The 16,108-nt window shown below is 54.3% G+C and overlaps 1 protein-coding gene across 1 annotated transcript in view; it reads left to right on the top strand.

The window, feature by feature from the left end:
• Rgma (repulsive guidance molecule BMP co-receptor a) overlaps positions 1-16,108 on the top strand; it is a 44,868-nt gene extending 28,760 nt beyond the window's left edge. Inside the window, exons 3-4 of the mRNA XM_006990948.4 lie at positions 4,876-5,390; positions 13,528-16,108. Coding sequence (XP_006991010.1) covers positions 4,876-5,390; positions 13,528-14,229 — 1,217 coding nt within the window. The 3' untranslated portion in view covers positions 14,230-16,108. The remainder of the gene's footprint in view (positions 1-4,875; positions 5,391-13,527) is intronic.

A 16,108-nucleotide genomic window follows, 5' to 3' on the forward strand; every position in this document is an offset into this window, starting at 1 on the left:
TCTGCAGACTTGCCCAGTCAGCACCTCTGGCCCTGCCCCCACCCCCCTGCATGACTGTGGCTCCAGGCGGTCACGCAACTGCGGCATTGACCTGGATGCCTGCCCCAAACCCTAAGTGCCCCCTAAGCTGTGCCCCCCCTTTTCTGTGAGACTAACTAGGTATTGCCTGTGACACAAATCTGTCACTTGCTGTTTGCCTGACACTCAGTCTCTCCCCCAGTGTCTCTGGGTGGAGAAATCGCAAGGGTCCCTGTTTTCTTTCTTGCAGAGAGCCCAAGGTTTCTTCATTTGCTGACTAGCAAAGACAAGTTCACAAGTTCAGGTCCCGGCCCTTCTGATTGCTCCATCCTTCAAGTGGGGATGGCATTTTGGGGAGCCACAAAAACTCCAGGGAGGGTTTTAGGGTTGTGGAAGCAGGAAGTGGGTGCCCTGAATCAGGCTGGGGCATAGGTCACCCGGGCCGATGGGACAAGAACTTATTCGCCACTTCTTGATTGACACGCTGTCTTTCTGCAGAGCCGAGGGGATGATGCCAGGCCTGGGTCACCCTGGGAACAGGTTTATGAAGTGATGGAAGACCAGAGCATGTGAGGCTAAATCTGCCTAGACCTTTGATACCTGGCTAGATGATACCTCCATTGATAATGGCTGCTTCTAAAGAGGACCCAGGCAGGAAATGGGGGAGGGTAAGGTTTTTATCTCTGTACCAGTCAGTGAAGGCCCTGTAACACCACCACCGGCAGAAGTCATACACAATTCCCACTTACTTCTCATGCTTCTAGAAGGAGGGTCAACACAACCAGCTTGGGTTCCAGTGAAGGCCTCTTCCTGGCTTGCAGATTGCCGACTTCTTTAACATCTTCTTGTAGTGGGGAGAGAGAGAGAGAGAGCAAGCTCTGGTGTTTCCCGTAAGGGCACTCATGGCATGATGGGATCCCCCATCTTCATAATGTCGTCTAAGCCTAGACGCGTCTCAAAGGCCATAATTGAAAGGCTGTTATCTTGGGGACTGGGTCTCATTTGCAGGGGGAGGGGGAATTCAATCGATGGCACACACCGTGGTGAAAGGGAGGTGGAAAAAATGATGGTCTGGCGACACCAGTGCTTGTGGAAAGTGCGGCCCTTGGACACTTGGGCCCCGAGGTGGTCCGGGATGAGTATGAACGGTCACTGGGTTGAAGGAGCTGCCCAAATGATATGAGTCAGGTAATATGAGTCAGGGTGGGGAGGGGGATCCACTGAGCTCAGGAGTGATGGCTCAGGCCTCTGTGGGAGCAGGGCTTGAAGAGGGGGGAGGCTGACTGCCACCCTTCCTATCTCCTCCCGTCACTTCTAGCCTGGGCACATTGTGTCCCTCCCTTTGGTAGGCTGGGACCCCTGTTCATTGCACGCCCCCTGGGTCTCACTCATGCTGTGAGCATATCATGCAGTCTGAAGCTAGCCCTTAAGGCAAGTTCTTTGCAGATCAAGAAACTGAGGCAGAGTCAGGTCCTCACACCTACTCTGAGAAGTGAAATTGAGCCCAGTGTCTTCCTTCTGCCGCCTGCCACCCCACATGCCACTGTGACCCTCAGACCTCTCTATTTCCTCTGTCCTGGGCAACCATAGAGAACTTTCTCCACATGGCTGAGAAATAGAGTAAAGGGGCAAAGAAGTCCACTGAGGATCCTGGAGTTTACCCAGGAGTAGGGAGCTAGCAGAAGGCCTAGGTTCCTGGGTGTAAGAAGAAGTGACCTGTTGCCATCTGTCAGCCACAGCTGTACAACCGGCTCCATCTGGAGATGGTCAGCTCTGAAGGAGGGTGTGGGCGTGGGTAGTCGAGGGGCTCCACCCCTTGTTCTTCTGTCACGGTGAGGATGAGGTAAGATGAACCCAAGCGTAGTCTCCAGTCAGGACAGACGCCATGTCTGTGGTGCTTTTCTCACAGACCCCTCTCTGTGATTCTGAGACGGCGGAACAGCAAGTCAGCGTTCTACCCCCAGGACTGGGGTAATCAGAGGCCGTTGGAGCCAAGATGAAGGGCAGGTGGCCACAACAGTTCCTGTGTGCCCCTGTCCCCACATACCTGTTTGCCTGACCTGGCCTCCATCTGGAGGGGCAACACCCAGGGCTTTCTGTATCCACATGAGCCAGACCCTCAGGCACCACAGGTTGTGGATGTCAGGATCACATCTCGTGGATTCCAGGAGGCTGCACATTGTGGAGTCTCGCAGTGCTCCATGGCGAGTCTCACAGTGCTCCACGGCTGCCAACCCCCTACACAGCAGGCACCAATGGACCAATGGCCTGGGCTGACGCACTGGGCCTATTGTGTTCAATTGTGTTTTGAGACAGGGTCTCACTGTGTCACCCAAATTCTCCCTGAACCCTCTTGCTGATGTTTCTCAAATGCTCAGATTATGAATATGCACCACCCTGCCTGGCTCTGGTCTGATACAAGTCAGCCTTCTTCAATTTACATAAAGCTCTACAGATGGGAGAACTGTAACTCTTCCACCCAGTGTTTTCCGTAATGCTCAAATAAATACATAGCTTCTCAAACTAAAAGAAAAACATGTTCAACAGGTACCAACCAAAAGGAACTTGTTTACCAAAGGTATCGAAAACACGAGTAGCCCGAGTCTGAGCCTAAACCCCGAGTCTCAAGATAGAGACTGACTTCTCTATAGCTCGTGCCTTAGTCTCTGTTCTGTCACTGTGAAGAAGCATGACCAAGGCAATTCTTATAGAAGAAATCATTTAGTTGAGGGCTCAGTTACAGTTTTAGAGGTTTAGTCCATGATCATCATGGCAGGAAGCAGACAGGCATGGCACCGGAGCAGTAGCTGAGAGCTTTGCATCCTGATCCGCAAGCAGCAGGCAAAGAGGGACTGGACTTTCCAGGGGCTTTTGAAACCCCAAAGCCCACCTCCAGTGACTTGCCTCCAACGAGGCCACACCTCCCAATCCTTCCCAAACAGTTTCCCTCCCTGGTAACTAAGCATTCGCATACATGAACCTATGGGGATCATTCTCATTCAGACACCACAGCTCAGGTGTGAGACCTGGCACAGACACCTTTAGGAGCAGAGTGCAAGCACTCCTGTCCCCTCAGTAGGTCAGAGCTCCATAGCAGACCAGCAGGCACACATCTAAAACAAAGGCATACCCAGGGAGCCCTACTGGGAGGAGTAAGTGTTCCCATCAGGCTACCCTCAAAGAGTTCTTCTCATTTTGATGTGAAGCTTGATTTTCAAAGGAAGTCCGTCAGGGAAGAAACAAACTGAATTTTTCAAGGTTTCAAGCCAAGTTACCCAGGTCCAGCCCCTTTCCCTTCGGATACCTCTCTTGCCAGCATTTGGGCTGTGTGACCTTCTGGCTGGACCTCCAGCCCCTTTATCCTGGGACCTGCATAGAAACATTGATCCTGCTGCATGGGTGCATGCCTGACCATTGATCGTCACTGTAGGCTGTATGGAAGAATTTAGGAGGCCAGGAAAGGCTAGATTGCTTGTGTCCAGATACAAGGTGTAGGTATGTTAAAGCCTCAGTTCTCAGACATGGCCATCTCTAAGGTCTCAAGGTTTATGAATGACTTTATTTGCCAGCTAGGTAGCTCGGTGGGTAAGTGCTTGACATACAAACCTAGCAACCCGTTCAATCCCCAGAGCCCATGCAAGAAGCTCCACAGTCACACACAGGTCTGTAATGCCAGTGCACCACTAGGGAGAGATGAGAAGTAAAGACAGATGGGGGTGCAGGGGGGCGGGGTCTGTCAGAATCTCATGGGCCAGCCAACCTGGAGTAGCAAGCATAGCAGGGACAGCTAGCTAGAAACCCTGCTTCAAAAAGGTAGCATGCAAAAACCAACTCCCCAAAGATGTCCTCTGGCTTCCACGTGTAAGCCGTGGCAGGCGCAGGCGCGTACACAAGCACATCCTCGTAAGTTACAATAATAATAACTACAGCAGATTCAAGGTGACTCTTTCCATCAGCTTCCCAGACCATAGGAAAGAGAGAGATGACCAAGGAAGCTGGTTCCTCTGTGACAGGATACAATCCTCACAGCAGCCAACATTGATTGAATTTAATGGTGTTTCCTGCCCACCCTAAGAAACAGTCCCTGGGAGCTCAGGACCCAGGACCTCCAGAGAGCGAGGACCAAGACCTGTGGCAGGGTCCCTCGGTGTGACAGGAAGGATCCCCCAGGAAAAGTTGAAGTCAGTTTGGTATCATGTCATATTCTGCCCTGGTGGAGGGACTGGAGAATGTGTTGATTGATAAGGTTTCCACACTTAAAGCTATGGGCCCCATGGCTGTGTGAGATAAATCATTAACACTCAACACATTCACACAGTAGATCGTATTGTTATTCCTTATTTCGAATGAGTGTAAAGATGTAGAGAGTTCTGCAAGGTCTCATGGTAGCAGGAATGGGGGGCACATATTTAACAGTAGGGTTTAAATGCCTATCACATTTCGGTTGCTAGGCATTTGCTAGAATTCTTGGAGGTAGTGGTGAAGTATAGATGAGTGTCTTGTTTGTTTATTTGTTTTCTTTCTTAGGTATTGGCTTTTTTTTTTTTTTTTTTTTTTTTTTTTTTTTTTTTTTTTTTTTTATGCCCAAGGATGGTTAGTCAACAATCACCATCTGGCTAAATGCAAATGTTGGCCCTTTTCTGCAATCTGGTCCATGTACCCTGACCCTCCTCACCATAGCAGGCTATGCAGAAAAATCTGGAAGGCTAGATAAGGCAAGTTACTCCACAGTTCACTTATCAGTGGACATGTATTTATAGGTGGCACCGTCTTAGGTGAGGTCTCCCCGCACCTCTAACCCACAGAGGTCTATAGAAGTGGGTCCCAATATGATGGCGCGTCTGTTCTTCTCCATAGCCGTCACCCCCTGCAAGATCCTCAAGTGCAACTCTGAGTTCTGGAGTGCCACGTCAGGCAGCCACGTCCCCGCCTCTGACGACGTCACAGAGTTCTGCGCGGCCCTGCGCACCTACGCCCTGTGCACGCGGCGCACAGCCCGCACCTGCCGAGGCGATCTGGCTTACCACTCGGCCGTCCATGGCATAGAGGACCTCATGAGCCAGCACAACTGCTCCAAGGACGGCCCCACCTCGCAGCCACGCCTGCGCACGCTCCCACCAGCTGGGGACAGCCAGGAGCGCTCCGATAGCCCCGAGATCTGCCACTATGAAAAGAGTTTCCACAAGCACTCAGCTGCCCCCAACTACACTCACTGCGGCCTCTTTGGGGACCCGCACCTCAGGACTTTCACAGACCACTTCCAGACGTGCAAGGTGCAAGGCGCCTGGCCGCTCATCGACAATAATTACCTGAACGTGCAAGTCACCAACACGCCTGTGCTGCCCGGCTCTGCCGCCACCGCCACCAGTAAGGTAAGGGGTTTAGGGTCACAGTGTTCAGGCTCCGCTGGCGCCAGGATTGCTCCAGCACCACTGGGTTCTCATGGTCAGTAAAGAGGTTTAGAATGGAATGTTCTGGAGATTCCTTGTCTGGAGATAAACCAACTTACAACTATGTATTTTTGCCTCTAGTGTGGCATTTCTCAGACTTCTAGACATTGCTCACAAGGAGTCATGAGACCACCCCCCCTCCCTCTCACCCCTCATCCCCCCCTACACCCCACCTCTACTCTGGTGCAGGAAATCAGCATATACAATATATAGGTTTATTTGCTCATTTGTTCAGCTTTTCTAAGTATTGCATACATGAGTACTGTATTTAAATCATTTCTACCCCCTTTCTCTCCCCAAGCCAACTCATGTGTCCCTCCCCAACCTTTCAAATTATTGACCTCTTCTTTAATTACTGTGGTATATATACACGCTTTATATTGTATGATACACAACCTCCTGGATCCATTTAGTGTTGTCTGCATACAGGCAATCAATAGCTGCTGAGAGAGGGAGCCTCGGTCTCCTCAGGGATGAGCCCCTGATAGGTTAGTCCCAAGTGCTTAGCCCTAAACACGTAGACTCTTTAATTAAGCAAACTGGAGTAAGGATAGCCTAGTATGGCACAGATACGGAAAGCCGTCTCTGAGTGAGGTTGGGTACAGTAACGGTAAGTGTTAGAGAAACTTCGCTCCTGATAGATGTGCTTACGTGTATCCAAGTGTGCCTCACAGGCGAAGATGTGAAATGGATTTCCTACTGTCCTTGTAGTTCTAAAAGCAGAAGTTCAGAGGACGCTTCGGAAATGCCTTAGTCAATAAAGTGCTTGCTGTAGAAGTGTGAGGACCGAGTTTAGATCACCGGCACCCACACGGAAAGCCATGCCGCAGTACATGCCTGTAACCCCAGCCGTGGGAAGGCAGAGACTAAAAGCCCCTGCCTGGGCTTGCTCGCCGGCCAGTCTAGCTGAATTGGTGAGCTTCCATTTCAACAAGACACACACACACACACACACACACACACACACACACACACACGTCTCAAAAAGAAAAGCGGAGAATTAATTGAGGAAGACACCTATATTGACCTGACCCCTACATATCCATGGACTCAGACACACTTCACATACGAACATAAATCCATAAATCCAGAGTTCAGAAATATTCCCCAAACACTTATTGTCAAGCCTCTGGAATAGTCTCACCTCCCCCCCCCCCCCCCCCCCCCCCCCCCGCCCCAGACTCTTATCTTGGTAGAAACATGTTAAAATCCAATCAGAGGAGTCTGGTCTGTGTTCCTCTCTCTGGACCAGTGGCCTTGCCACCTCTGCGGCTGCATTTATAAATGCAGTGAGAGTACTGCTCTCTGCACCCCTGCTCCAGGATGCATGCTCTCCTCCTGGCTGGTTGGACCACTGCGATGGGCGATGGGGTTGTATGATATTGTATGATACACAACCTACTGGATCCATCTAGTCTTTCTTTCTTTCTTTCTTTCTTTCTTTCTTTCTTTCTTTCTTTCTTTCTTTCTTTCTTTCTTTCTTTCTTTCTTTCTTTCGTTGTTGTTTGTTTGTTTGTTTTAAGCCCTCAGTGGAGTCTGGGGATGTGATACAGCTGTTAGATTGCTTGCCCAGCATCCAGTCCCCAGCACCACATAAAACTAGATATGGTGGCACGTCCCTGTAATCCCAGGACTTAGGAAATAGAGCACAAGTATCGTTAGCTCAAGGTTACCCGACATGATGAATTTGAAAGCAGTCTGGACTATGTGAGACTTTGTCTCAAAAATAAAAAAGAGACAAACAGATCATTCGATAGTTTTTATGTGGGTTCAGAGGCCAGGGCTGTGGGATGGCATAGATGAACAGCCTAAACTACTGGGTGGAGTTCTGCCCTGTGTCTCCTTGACTTATCTGGACCCTGAGAGGCGAAGAGAGCCTTGAGTGCCTGGAATGGGGGAAGACAGAATGGAGCATGGACCGGCCTAACAGAGTACTCCAGGGGTCATCCAGAAGCCCGCTCTCCTCCTCCTTGGGGCCAGCCAGCCCTGCCTGACTGTCGTAGCTCCTTTTGACCGAACAGGAAGTGCCAGGAGCCAAAGGGACTTCCCCACCCAAAACTCCTGAGCCTGGAATGTTCTCCACTGCCCTGGAGCCAGCTAAAGGCCACGCTCATTCTCCAATCCAAGGAGGCCTCCCTGCCTGGGTGGAAAGTCTCAAGTCCTGCTCACAAGCCGGTGCCTGAAACATCTAAGAGACACGACCCCATTTCCCAGGCAGAGAGATACTCCTACCAACCCCAGATTCTCTGTCCCCCGCTTCCTTCTGCCTCCAGTGACCTCAGACTTGCCGGGGGTAAGAAAGTTATCAAGGTGAGGGGGCAGTGCTCTCAGGCAGTGGGGACACGTCTGCCCTCCTCAGTGCCTGCCCTCTGTGCTGCCAGCCCCGTCACCGGAGCCCCCTGGGGCTTCCCGGCTGGCTAGGAGACAGTGGGTCTATTTCCCCAGGAGGAATGTATTGGAAGACCACATGGTAGGCTGGGCCAGGCTGGCGCACAAGGCTGTTTCTGTTTCTTCTCTCCCTGCCACACCCTAGAAGAGGACAGTGAGGTGACCTGGCAGCCAGAAAAAAAAATGCTCCATCGCTACCACTTCCTTCTGCTCTGGTGGCCGTGACCTCCCAAAGGCGTTCTCTTTCTGGGCCCTCCTGGTGGGTAGGAAACAGAGGGGTCTTCACCATGGTTGCCCTACCAGCTTCAGAGTACCAGATCATGATGCCTAGAGGTCAGCGAGGCCAGAGCGCCCCCACCCACCCACCTCCACACGCACACTCTCCTGCTCCTCAGAAGACTTCAGGGTGCCCCAGGCAAGGATCCAAACACCTTCCTGTAGCGTTCAGCTGCTCACCACCCTCCTTCCCCAGAGCCAAGGTAAATGAATGTTGGGAGCCCGAGGCGGTAGCTTCTAAATGCAGCAACAGACACAGCTCTGGAATAGACCCAGTCGTCCCCCGGCCCCAGGCTGTGGGCTCCTGAGGGCTGGCATCTAGGACCTTGGGGAGACCTGAGGATGTAAGGCATGAGGGATGAGGACCAGGTAGCTGCTGTTCCTCTTGACCTAAGAAGGTGTCATCACCCTGTGTGACAACAGAGCCCAAACACAGATCCGTGTGTGATGAAGGAGGCTGGGCCTGGACTTCTGCCACCTGGTGTACTATGAGGCAGCGTGACTAGCCTTTAAACACCGGGCTGAGGTACACCTAGACCCCAGCGCTTGACACGGTAGTGCTGTCCGCAAGGTCAGGGAATTAATTGTCCGTTTGTTCCTGTGCTTCGTTTGACGCCTTTCAGAGGTCCGCTCTCATGCAGGCTTGATGCAGGCCTCTTGGCACCAAAGAACGGCCTGAGCAAGAATGGGAGGCCTTCCCTGCCCAGACCAGCATGGAGGTTTCCAGACTGGTATGGGGCTGTGCGGCAGAGCTTGAGGAGACCAGTCCTCCTTCCTCTGTGACCCAGACCTTTGATCTCAGCAGGCAGAGAGCTCTCAGACCCCATCAGCCTGGCTCTGCTAAAGACCGGACAGTGACCGTGTTGGTATCTGTAGCCAAGCCAAACTCAAGACTCAGACCGGACCGGGAGCCTTGTGGGCCCCAGATGAGCTTACCTCAGTGGCCGGTTTCCACGGCCCTGGCGTTCTGCTTGTTCGTGGAGGCTCTTGCTCTGCGAGTGTGTGTGTGTGTGTGTGTGTGTGTGTGTGTGTGTGTGTGCGCGCGCGCGCGCGCGCGCATGTGCTCTCTGATCCAGCCACTCTGATCCCACCTCTTAGTGCCACACTATGCCCTCCCTGCTGGCACCTCCTGTCTCATGCCAACAGCCCAACACAGGGTGCTAGGGCAGCAGCATACTTTGGCTCTGGCACTCTTCCTCGGGGGAGCTGGGAGGGTCTGCCACTGAGCTGGCTCCAGATGACAGCCAAGGGACGGGGAACATGGGGGAGCAAGGGGTGTAAGAGACTTTCACCCCCCCCCAAACAGCATAGTCTCTGGGGACCTCCTCTCCCCACAGCCTAGACTCTAGCTCCAGCTGTGTCCACCCTCCCCCTGCGCCCCCTCCTCTACTTCCCAGAAGCAGCCTAGCCCCAACCTGGCTGCTCACCCTCTGTTGTGGAAGCCCACGTGCAGGAAGTCTGGCCCCACATGCACACTGCCTCACCCAGGGCCGTTGTACATTCCCAGGGCACCGCCATTAGCCCTCCCGGCCCCTCCCTTTATCTTCAAGGGCAATAGAGAGAGGGTTTTCTACAGACGGACAGTCAGACTCGTCAGTCAGCATCCCACTCCACTGCCTCCTCCCAGTTTGGCTGGTTGTGCCCACTTTATAGGCAAGGAAAACTGAGGCTCCGAGGGCAGGAACTCCGCTCTCTACCTCCCCCACCTTCTTAAGCCTTGTTTATTTCCCCCTAGCACTCAGAAGCCTGTTACATCACGTACTTATTCTCTCTCTCTCTCTCTCTGAGAGGTCCGGGGGCCCCTTTGAGAAGGAGGATACCAAAGGCAGAGAGTCATCCATGCATGGTGGGTTGGCAGCCGGCCGCCAGGCTTTCGACAGGGCCCCCTTCATGTTGTTACTTGTGGTTGCTTCCTTGGCACAAGTGCCAGGGAGTCAGGCAGCCTGTCAGCCTTCCAGGAGGCTGTCTCCATGAGAGATGGCGGTTCGAGCCAAACCAGCCTTTCCTGTTCAGTGATGACGCTTGGCAGGCAGGAGCCCCCTTCCCCATGGCGGTGTGGCCTTGCACACCAAACAAGAGCGCCCGCGTCCCTCACCCTGCCATCCCTCCGATGACAGGCCCACCCACTTCCCAGACCACCCTGGCTGGGCCACCTTCATCCCTGCAGGTGCCGCCACACCACAGTGGACAAGCTGTTGGCCCGGAGGAAAAGGGGGAAGCCGGACGGACCATATGGAGTCGGATTTTCTTAGGTCAGGGACAGGAGAATTGCTTCCTGTTCTTGTGGCCCAAGGCTTACGGCTCTGCATCAGGGACAGGCTCCGGCCTCCTTTGACGTCCCTGTGCGTGCTGGAAACGGGAGCCCTAGGGAGGGAAACGGGAAATGGAGCCCCGTGCTTAGGAAGCTGTGCAGCCAGTGCCTACAGGGCTCACACTCTGGGGACTCAGGCCTCCCGAGTCTTTCTCTCACGAGGCAGTAGGAGGCGGCCAGTCCCTCCTCATACTAGGTGCACCCCACCCTGAGCCCGAGATAACATGGCCATGGGAAGGTTCTTGGTTCTTTTAAAGTCAGAAGGAAGATATTAATATGATCTACTCCAGACTGTATTCTACAAATAGAATCTAAAAGATGTTGGAATAGGAGTTTGGGGTTTGGGTTGATTGGTTCATTGGGGGGTGGGGAGGTATTGTTTAGGATTTTGTTGTTGTTGTTATTTTGGTTTGATTTTTAGTATTTCTATAGAGTAAGAAACCCACCCAACCCCCAAAAGCCAGAGTGCCCTAGCCCCTAAGAGTCCCATGGAGCCTAACCAATGACCCTACTAATGTTCCTCCACCACTCCCGCCTGTGGGCCTATGGTACAGTGTGACGACAGGGCTCTGTGTCTTCTCAGGTCCCAGGACCCCTGGCTGCCACCATTTTCTGCCTGGTTAGCATGAGGGACCCACAGAACAATGGACTCCTCCAGCAGCTCTGAATACTTGTCAGCCTGCTCAGCCCAAGTGCTCAGAAGCCACTAGGTGCCACTGCTCTGGCCTGAGGACACTCTGCTTACCTGGGCCTCCTAGGCTCTTTGCAGCTGTGGTCATCTGGGGCTGCATCCAGGCACTGCCTGCCACCCCCAGGCCTCACATCTGGCCTCTCTGTGCCTCTGAGCCTAGGTTCGTTGACTCATCTACCTCTGGTCCCCACCAGAGTGGTTCCGGTTTCTGGTCCTTACACTTGTTGGGCCAGAGATTCCCTTAGCGCCCCCAGGGTTGACCCTGGGAGCCTTCTGAGGCTGTCATCATGGCCCTCTCTCCTGAGCAGCCAGGTAGAGAGCATCCAGCCTCAGCCAAGCCCCACGTTCCCTCAGCAACCTGCTTCCCTTCCTTGGGTCCCTTAAACCAGCAGATCGCCTGGGGTAGAAGTGGGGGCGGTGTCCCCCTGGAGTCCCATCGGCTAGCTAGCCAGGCCCCTCTCCATGAGGAGTGAGCATCGCTCTTCAGAGAGGAGAATGGTAACTGAGCCTGGGAAGGGATAACACGAGCGTTGGAGGGTGCCACCTCGCCCACACGCCCCCTCCCTCCATGGCTTCAGGCTGGGTTTCCGGGGTTTTGTTGCCCTCAGATGAGCACAGCCCTGTGGTACCCCGCTTCCCCATCCCACCTCCTCCCGCAGCTGAGGGGTTGGTTCCCAGCAGCAGCTGCAGGGGGTGGCCATCCTTTTCACAGTCTCGTGTCTCCAGCTTTGCATCCTTCCTGGAAAACAGCCAGACACCTCGACCAGGGTGAGAGGCAGGGAAAAAATCACACTCCGCCCCTTCCCAAGCTGCCCAGCCTCCTACCCTATGCAGCAGTGGCCGAAAGAACCGAGAACGGCAGCGGTTCTCAATCTCCCTGGTGCCGCGACCATTTAAGACAGTTCCCCAAGTTGTGGTGACACCCCCCCCCCCCCCGCCCCGAACCATAAAATTATTTTCGTTGCTACCTCGTAAACTGTCATGTCGCTACTGTTAGGAACTGTAATGGGAATATTTGCTTTGGAGATAGAGGGTTGGTGGAGGGGCCACGACCCACGGGTTGAGAACCACTGTCCAAGAGGTTAGCGACCCAGAATTAATCCCGGTCCTGCCTTCTGTGGCTGCGTGACCTTGGGTAAGTTACTGCAGCTCTCTGAGCCTCTGTAAAATTGGGGGTGTCGCCTGCCCTTGGAATGCCACAGGAGACTAGGGATAATAGCTGCAGTGCCAGAATGCCAAACACAGGGCGTGTCCCGGGCTCTCAGGACACTTACTGCTGGCCCTAGCCAACCGGCTGCCTCCCCTGAAGCAGCCCCGCCCCGCCCTTCACCTGCAGACCACAGGCTCCATTTGGAAATGACCTCCCTGCTCTGGCCTGCATGGGAGCTGCGGCCACGGCCTGATGAAGCCTCTGGATTTCTTTTTTTTTTTTTTTTTTGGTTGATAACCACCTTCCTCCTTTCCCTATTCTTCCTCCTCCCCAGCTTGAAGTGACCCCCAAAATTGCCTCGGAGCCATGATCTCTGTCCTCGCTTGCCCGGATTTTGCCCGTTCATCTCTGAGCGCTGCCGCCCTCCCTCCATAATGCCTGCTGCTGGGCTCCATGCAAGCTAACCACGGTGTCCGCGGGGCTGCCCCTTCCTAGCATCCTGGCATCTGGTGCTGCTGGCGCCCCCTGACTGGTGGCTGGCCTTCCTAATCACTTTGCCTCCCCTCTCGGCTCTGTCTCCCTCGGTGTCTCATTTCTGCAGACACTTGTGGTTACCCTTGGGCCCACACAGATAATCCAGTGTGTCTCCACCCCCCCCCCCCTTAACCCAGTCACATCTACCCAGTCCCACTTGGTATGCCACACTCATGAGTTGGAATGAATCCGTGTCTAATGTTTGGGGGAGCAGAATTTTAGCCTGACCAGAGTGGACTAAGGACCTTTTATTTCTAATTGGACCTTTTAATTTTAACTTTATTTTTTTATTTTATCTTTATGGTTCACCTCTCTATAGTGAATGAGCTGATTTTTCTAATTAGGGTAGTGAACTAAAGTTTTTCTAAGTAATTTTAGTATGTTAAAAATAAAAAAAAAATCCAGGTGGTGGTGGTGCATGCCTTTAATCCTAGCACTGGGGAAGCAGAGGCAGGTGGATCTCTGTGAGTTCCAGGACGACAGCCAGGGCTACAAAGAGAAACTCTGTCTCAGAAACAAACAAACAAACAAAAAACAATTACAAAAAAAAGTTATGAAGAAAAATACTAAGTGTCCAGCAGTGTGGTTGGTATTGAACTGTGACCACTATGGAGAATGGAGGGTCCACGGCGCCTCCCAGTTCCCTAAAACCTCTAAGGCACATCTCCCCCAAGTCCTAATCCACTCTCCTCTGCCCCCTTCTCCATAGCTCACTATTATCTTCAAGAACTTCCAAGAGTGTGTGGACCAGAAAGTGTACCAAGCGGAGATGGATGAACTTCCGTCCGCTTTTGCCGACGGCTCCAAGAACGGCGGAGATAAACACGGGGCCAACAGCCTGAAGATCACAGAGAAAGTGTCAGGCCAGCACGTGGAGATCCAGGCCAAGTACATCGGCACCACCATCGTGGTGCGCCAGGTGGGCCGCTACCTGACCTTTGCTGTCAGGATGCCCGAGGAGGTGGTCAACGCCGTGGAGGACCGTGACAGCCAAGGCCTCTACCTCTGCCTGCGCGGCTGCCCGCTCAACCAGCAGATCGACTTCCAGGCGTTCCGTGCCAACGCCGAAAGCCCTCGGAGGCCGGCCGCTGTCAGCCCCTCCCCTGTGGTCCCCGAGACCTTCCCGTATGAGACAGCCGTGGCCAAGTGCAAGGAGAAGCTGCCCGTCGAAGACCTGTACTACCAGGCCTGTGTCTTCGACCTCCTCACGACCGGGGACGTGAACTTCACGCTGGCCGCCTACTATGCCTTGGAGGATGGCAAGGCGCTCCACTCCAACAAGGACAAGCTGCACCTCTTTGAAAGGACTCGGGAGCTGCCAGGGGCTGTGGCCGCCGCAGCGTCTCCCTTGGCCCCCCGGGGGCTCCTTGGCACCTTCACGCTTCTGGCCCTGCTGCCCGTGTTGTGGTAGACGTTTGGCCACGGAGGATGCAGAGGGTGAGGCAGGCTCCTACACGGAGCCTTGGGCTCTGGCCCCCCCGGCCTCTCCTTGGTCTGAGGGCCCAAGCCAGCCACAGATGGCAGGTGGGCTCCCCGTGACCCGGTGTTCTCTGCACCATTCAGCAGCCGAGGTGGCCTCTGGCTGATGATGGCCGGTACCGAGCCATCCTCAAATGTTTGGGCCCGAGGCTCAGGGCCTGCGACAGCTCTCCTCTCTCTCTCTCTTAGTGCACGCGACAAGGTTGTGGTGATTGGTGCTGTGTTTTTGTGACGGTAGAGTTTGGTGAGGGGGAGAGCAGCTCCCTCCACCCCGCCCTCCCACCGTGTGAATGTGCAAACCAGAGCCCCCCCCCCCCATAAGCTGAAGTCCCGCCCCGTTACCAGAGAGACACTGGGAAAGTCGGCTCCTCCCACACCCGCCCACACAATGCACTGAGACAGGCCCGGCTGACTGCTGCACACCTACTCTGGGGCCTCTTGTGCCCTCCCACATACGCACGCACACACTGTTACACAAAGCACACTCGCACACACTAAGCCCGTGGGGACACCCCCAAGCCGCCACGTCAGTGGGGCTAAAGCAGTTCTTTCCCTAGGCAGGGCCTCCTTAGCAATATGACATCCCCAGAGGGCCCCTCGCTCGGCATCTTTAGCGAATGGACGTTACCTTGTGGCCCATAGGCTGCACCCTCCTGGTACCCACCCCACCCCACCCCCCAACCCAGTGTTACACAGAGATTTCCCCGTGCGTCCAGCTACTGTGGATGTGAGTTCGAGGTGCCGTTCCCGGGCACCAGCCTGCAGAGCCTCACGGTTGGAGGGAAGGTATGTTTTTTGGCTTGAGGTCTAAGCAGGGCCACTCATGGGCTCGGATCCCCATCTCTGGCTCCACCCTCTGCCCCTCTCCCATTGCACTTAAGAAATCAAAGTGCTTGGATCTGAATGTTTCAACAGAGAAGTGATCCTCGGTTCCTGCCCCCACCCCCACCCCCAGTTGCCTCCCCACCCCGTTAGCAGGTAGAAGAGCCCCTCAGCAGGGGTCTTGGGGGCCTCAGGGCATGAGCAGCAGGACCCAGTGGACAGGGCCAGCTGGCCTGCCCTGTCAGCTCTCTCCTCACCGGCCCCCTACGCTTCCCTGACTGCTGGTCGGCAGCTCCACGTCCCCACCCCAGACCTCTTGCCTGGATTTCTTGGTGGGAAGAACAGTGTCTAAGAGGCCTCCCAGCACCGGGTCCCCCGGCAGCGTCTCCACCCACTAGTACCTTCTTGAAACTCTCCGGCCACGTGGCCAGAGGCCTGCCATGGGGAGACTAGCTTTCCTTCAGCTCAAGGTGAGCCCCCCTCCACAGAGCCCAGAGCCATTCCCATCTCTGCTGCTGTCCCAGAGGCCCCCCCCCCACCAAGGGACCAGCATGGTGGCGCAGCTGGCCCCATGGGCCACCCAGCCGGTGGCCCCGCAGCCCACCCCAGCCCCAAGCAGCAGCCCTCTGCTGCTCCCCAGGGACCTCTCATACACTGGCCAGGAGGCTGCAGAACCTGCCCCTCCCTCCCAGAGGTCCTGACCCCTGCCAAAACCACATGGGTAGCTGGAAAGGGTCAGCCCGGCCCCCCCGCCTCCTCCCTGCTGGTTTTTTTAGGTATCCCTATGTTGGAAGTAAAAAAAAAAAAGTTGAAGCACTTTATTTTGGTTGTGTTTGATCACGTTCTGCTTGGAAGTGGGGACCCCTCACTGTGTCCACATGTCTGCGACCTGTGTGGAGTGTCACTGCGTGTACATACTGTAAATTATTTATTAATGGCTAAATGCAAGTAAAGTTTGTTTTGTTTTGTTTTGTTATTTTCTTTTAGAA

The sequence above is a fragment of the Peromyscus maniculatus genome, chromosome 1, assembly GCF_049852395.1.
Source record: "Peromyscus maniculatus bairdii isolate BWxNUB_F1_BW_parent chromosome 1, HU_Pman_BW_mat_3.1, whole genome shotgun sequence".
NCBI classification, from domain to species: Eukaryota; Metazoa; Chordata; class Mammalia; order Rodentia; family Cricetidae; genus Peromyscus; species Peromyscus maniculatus.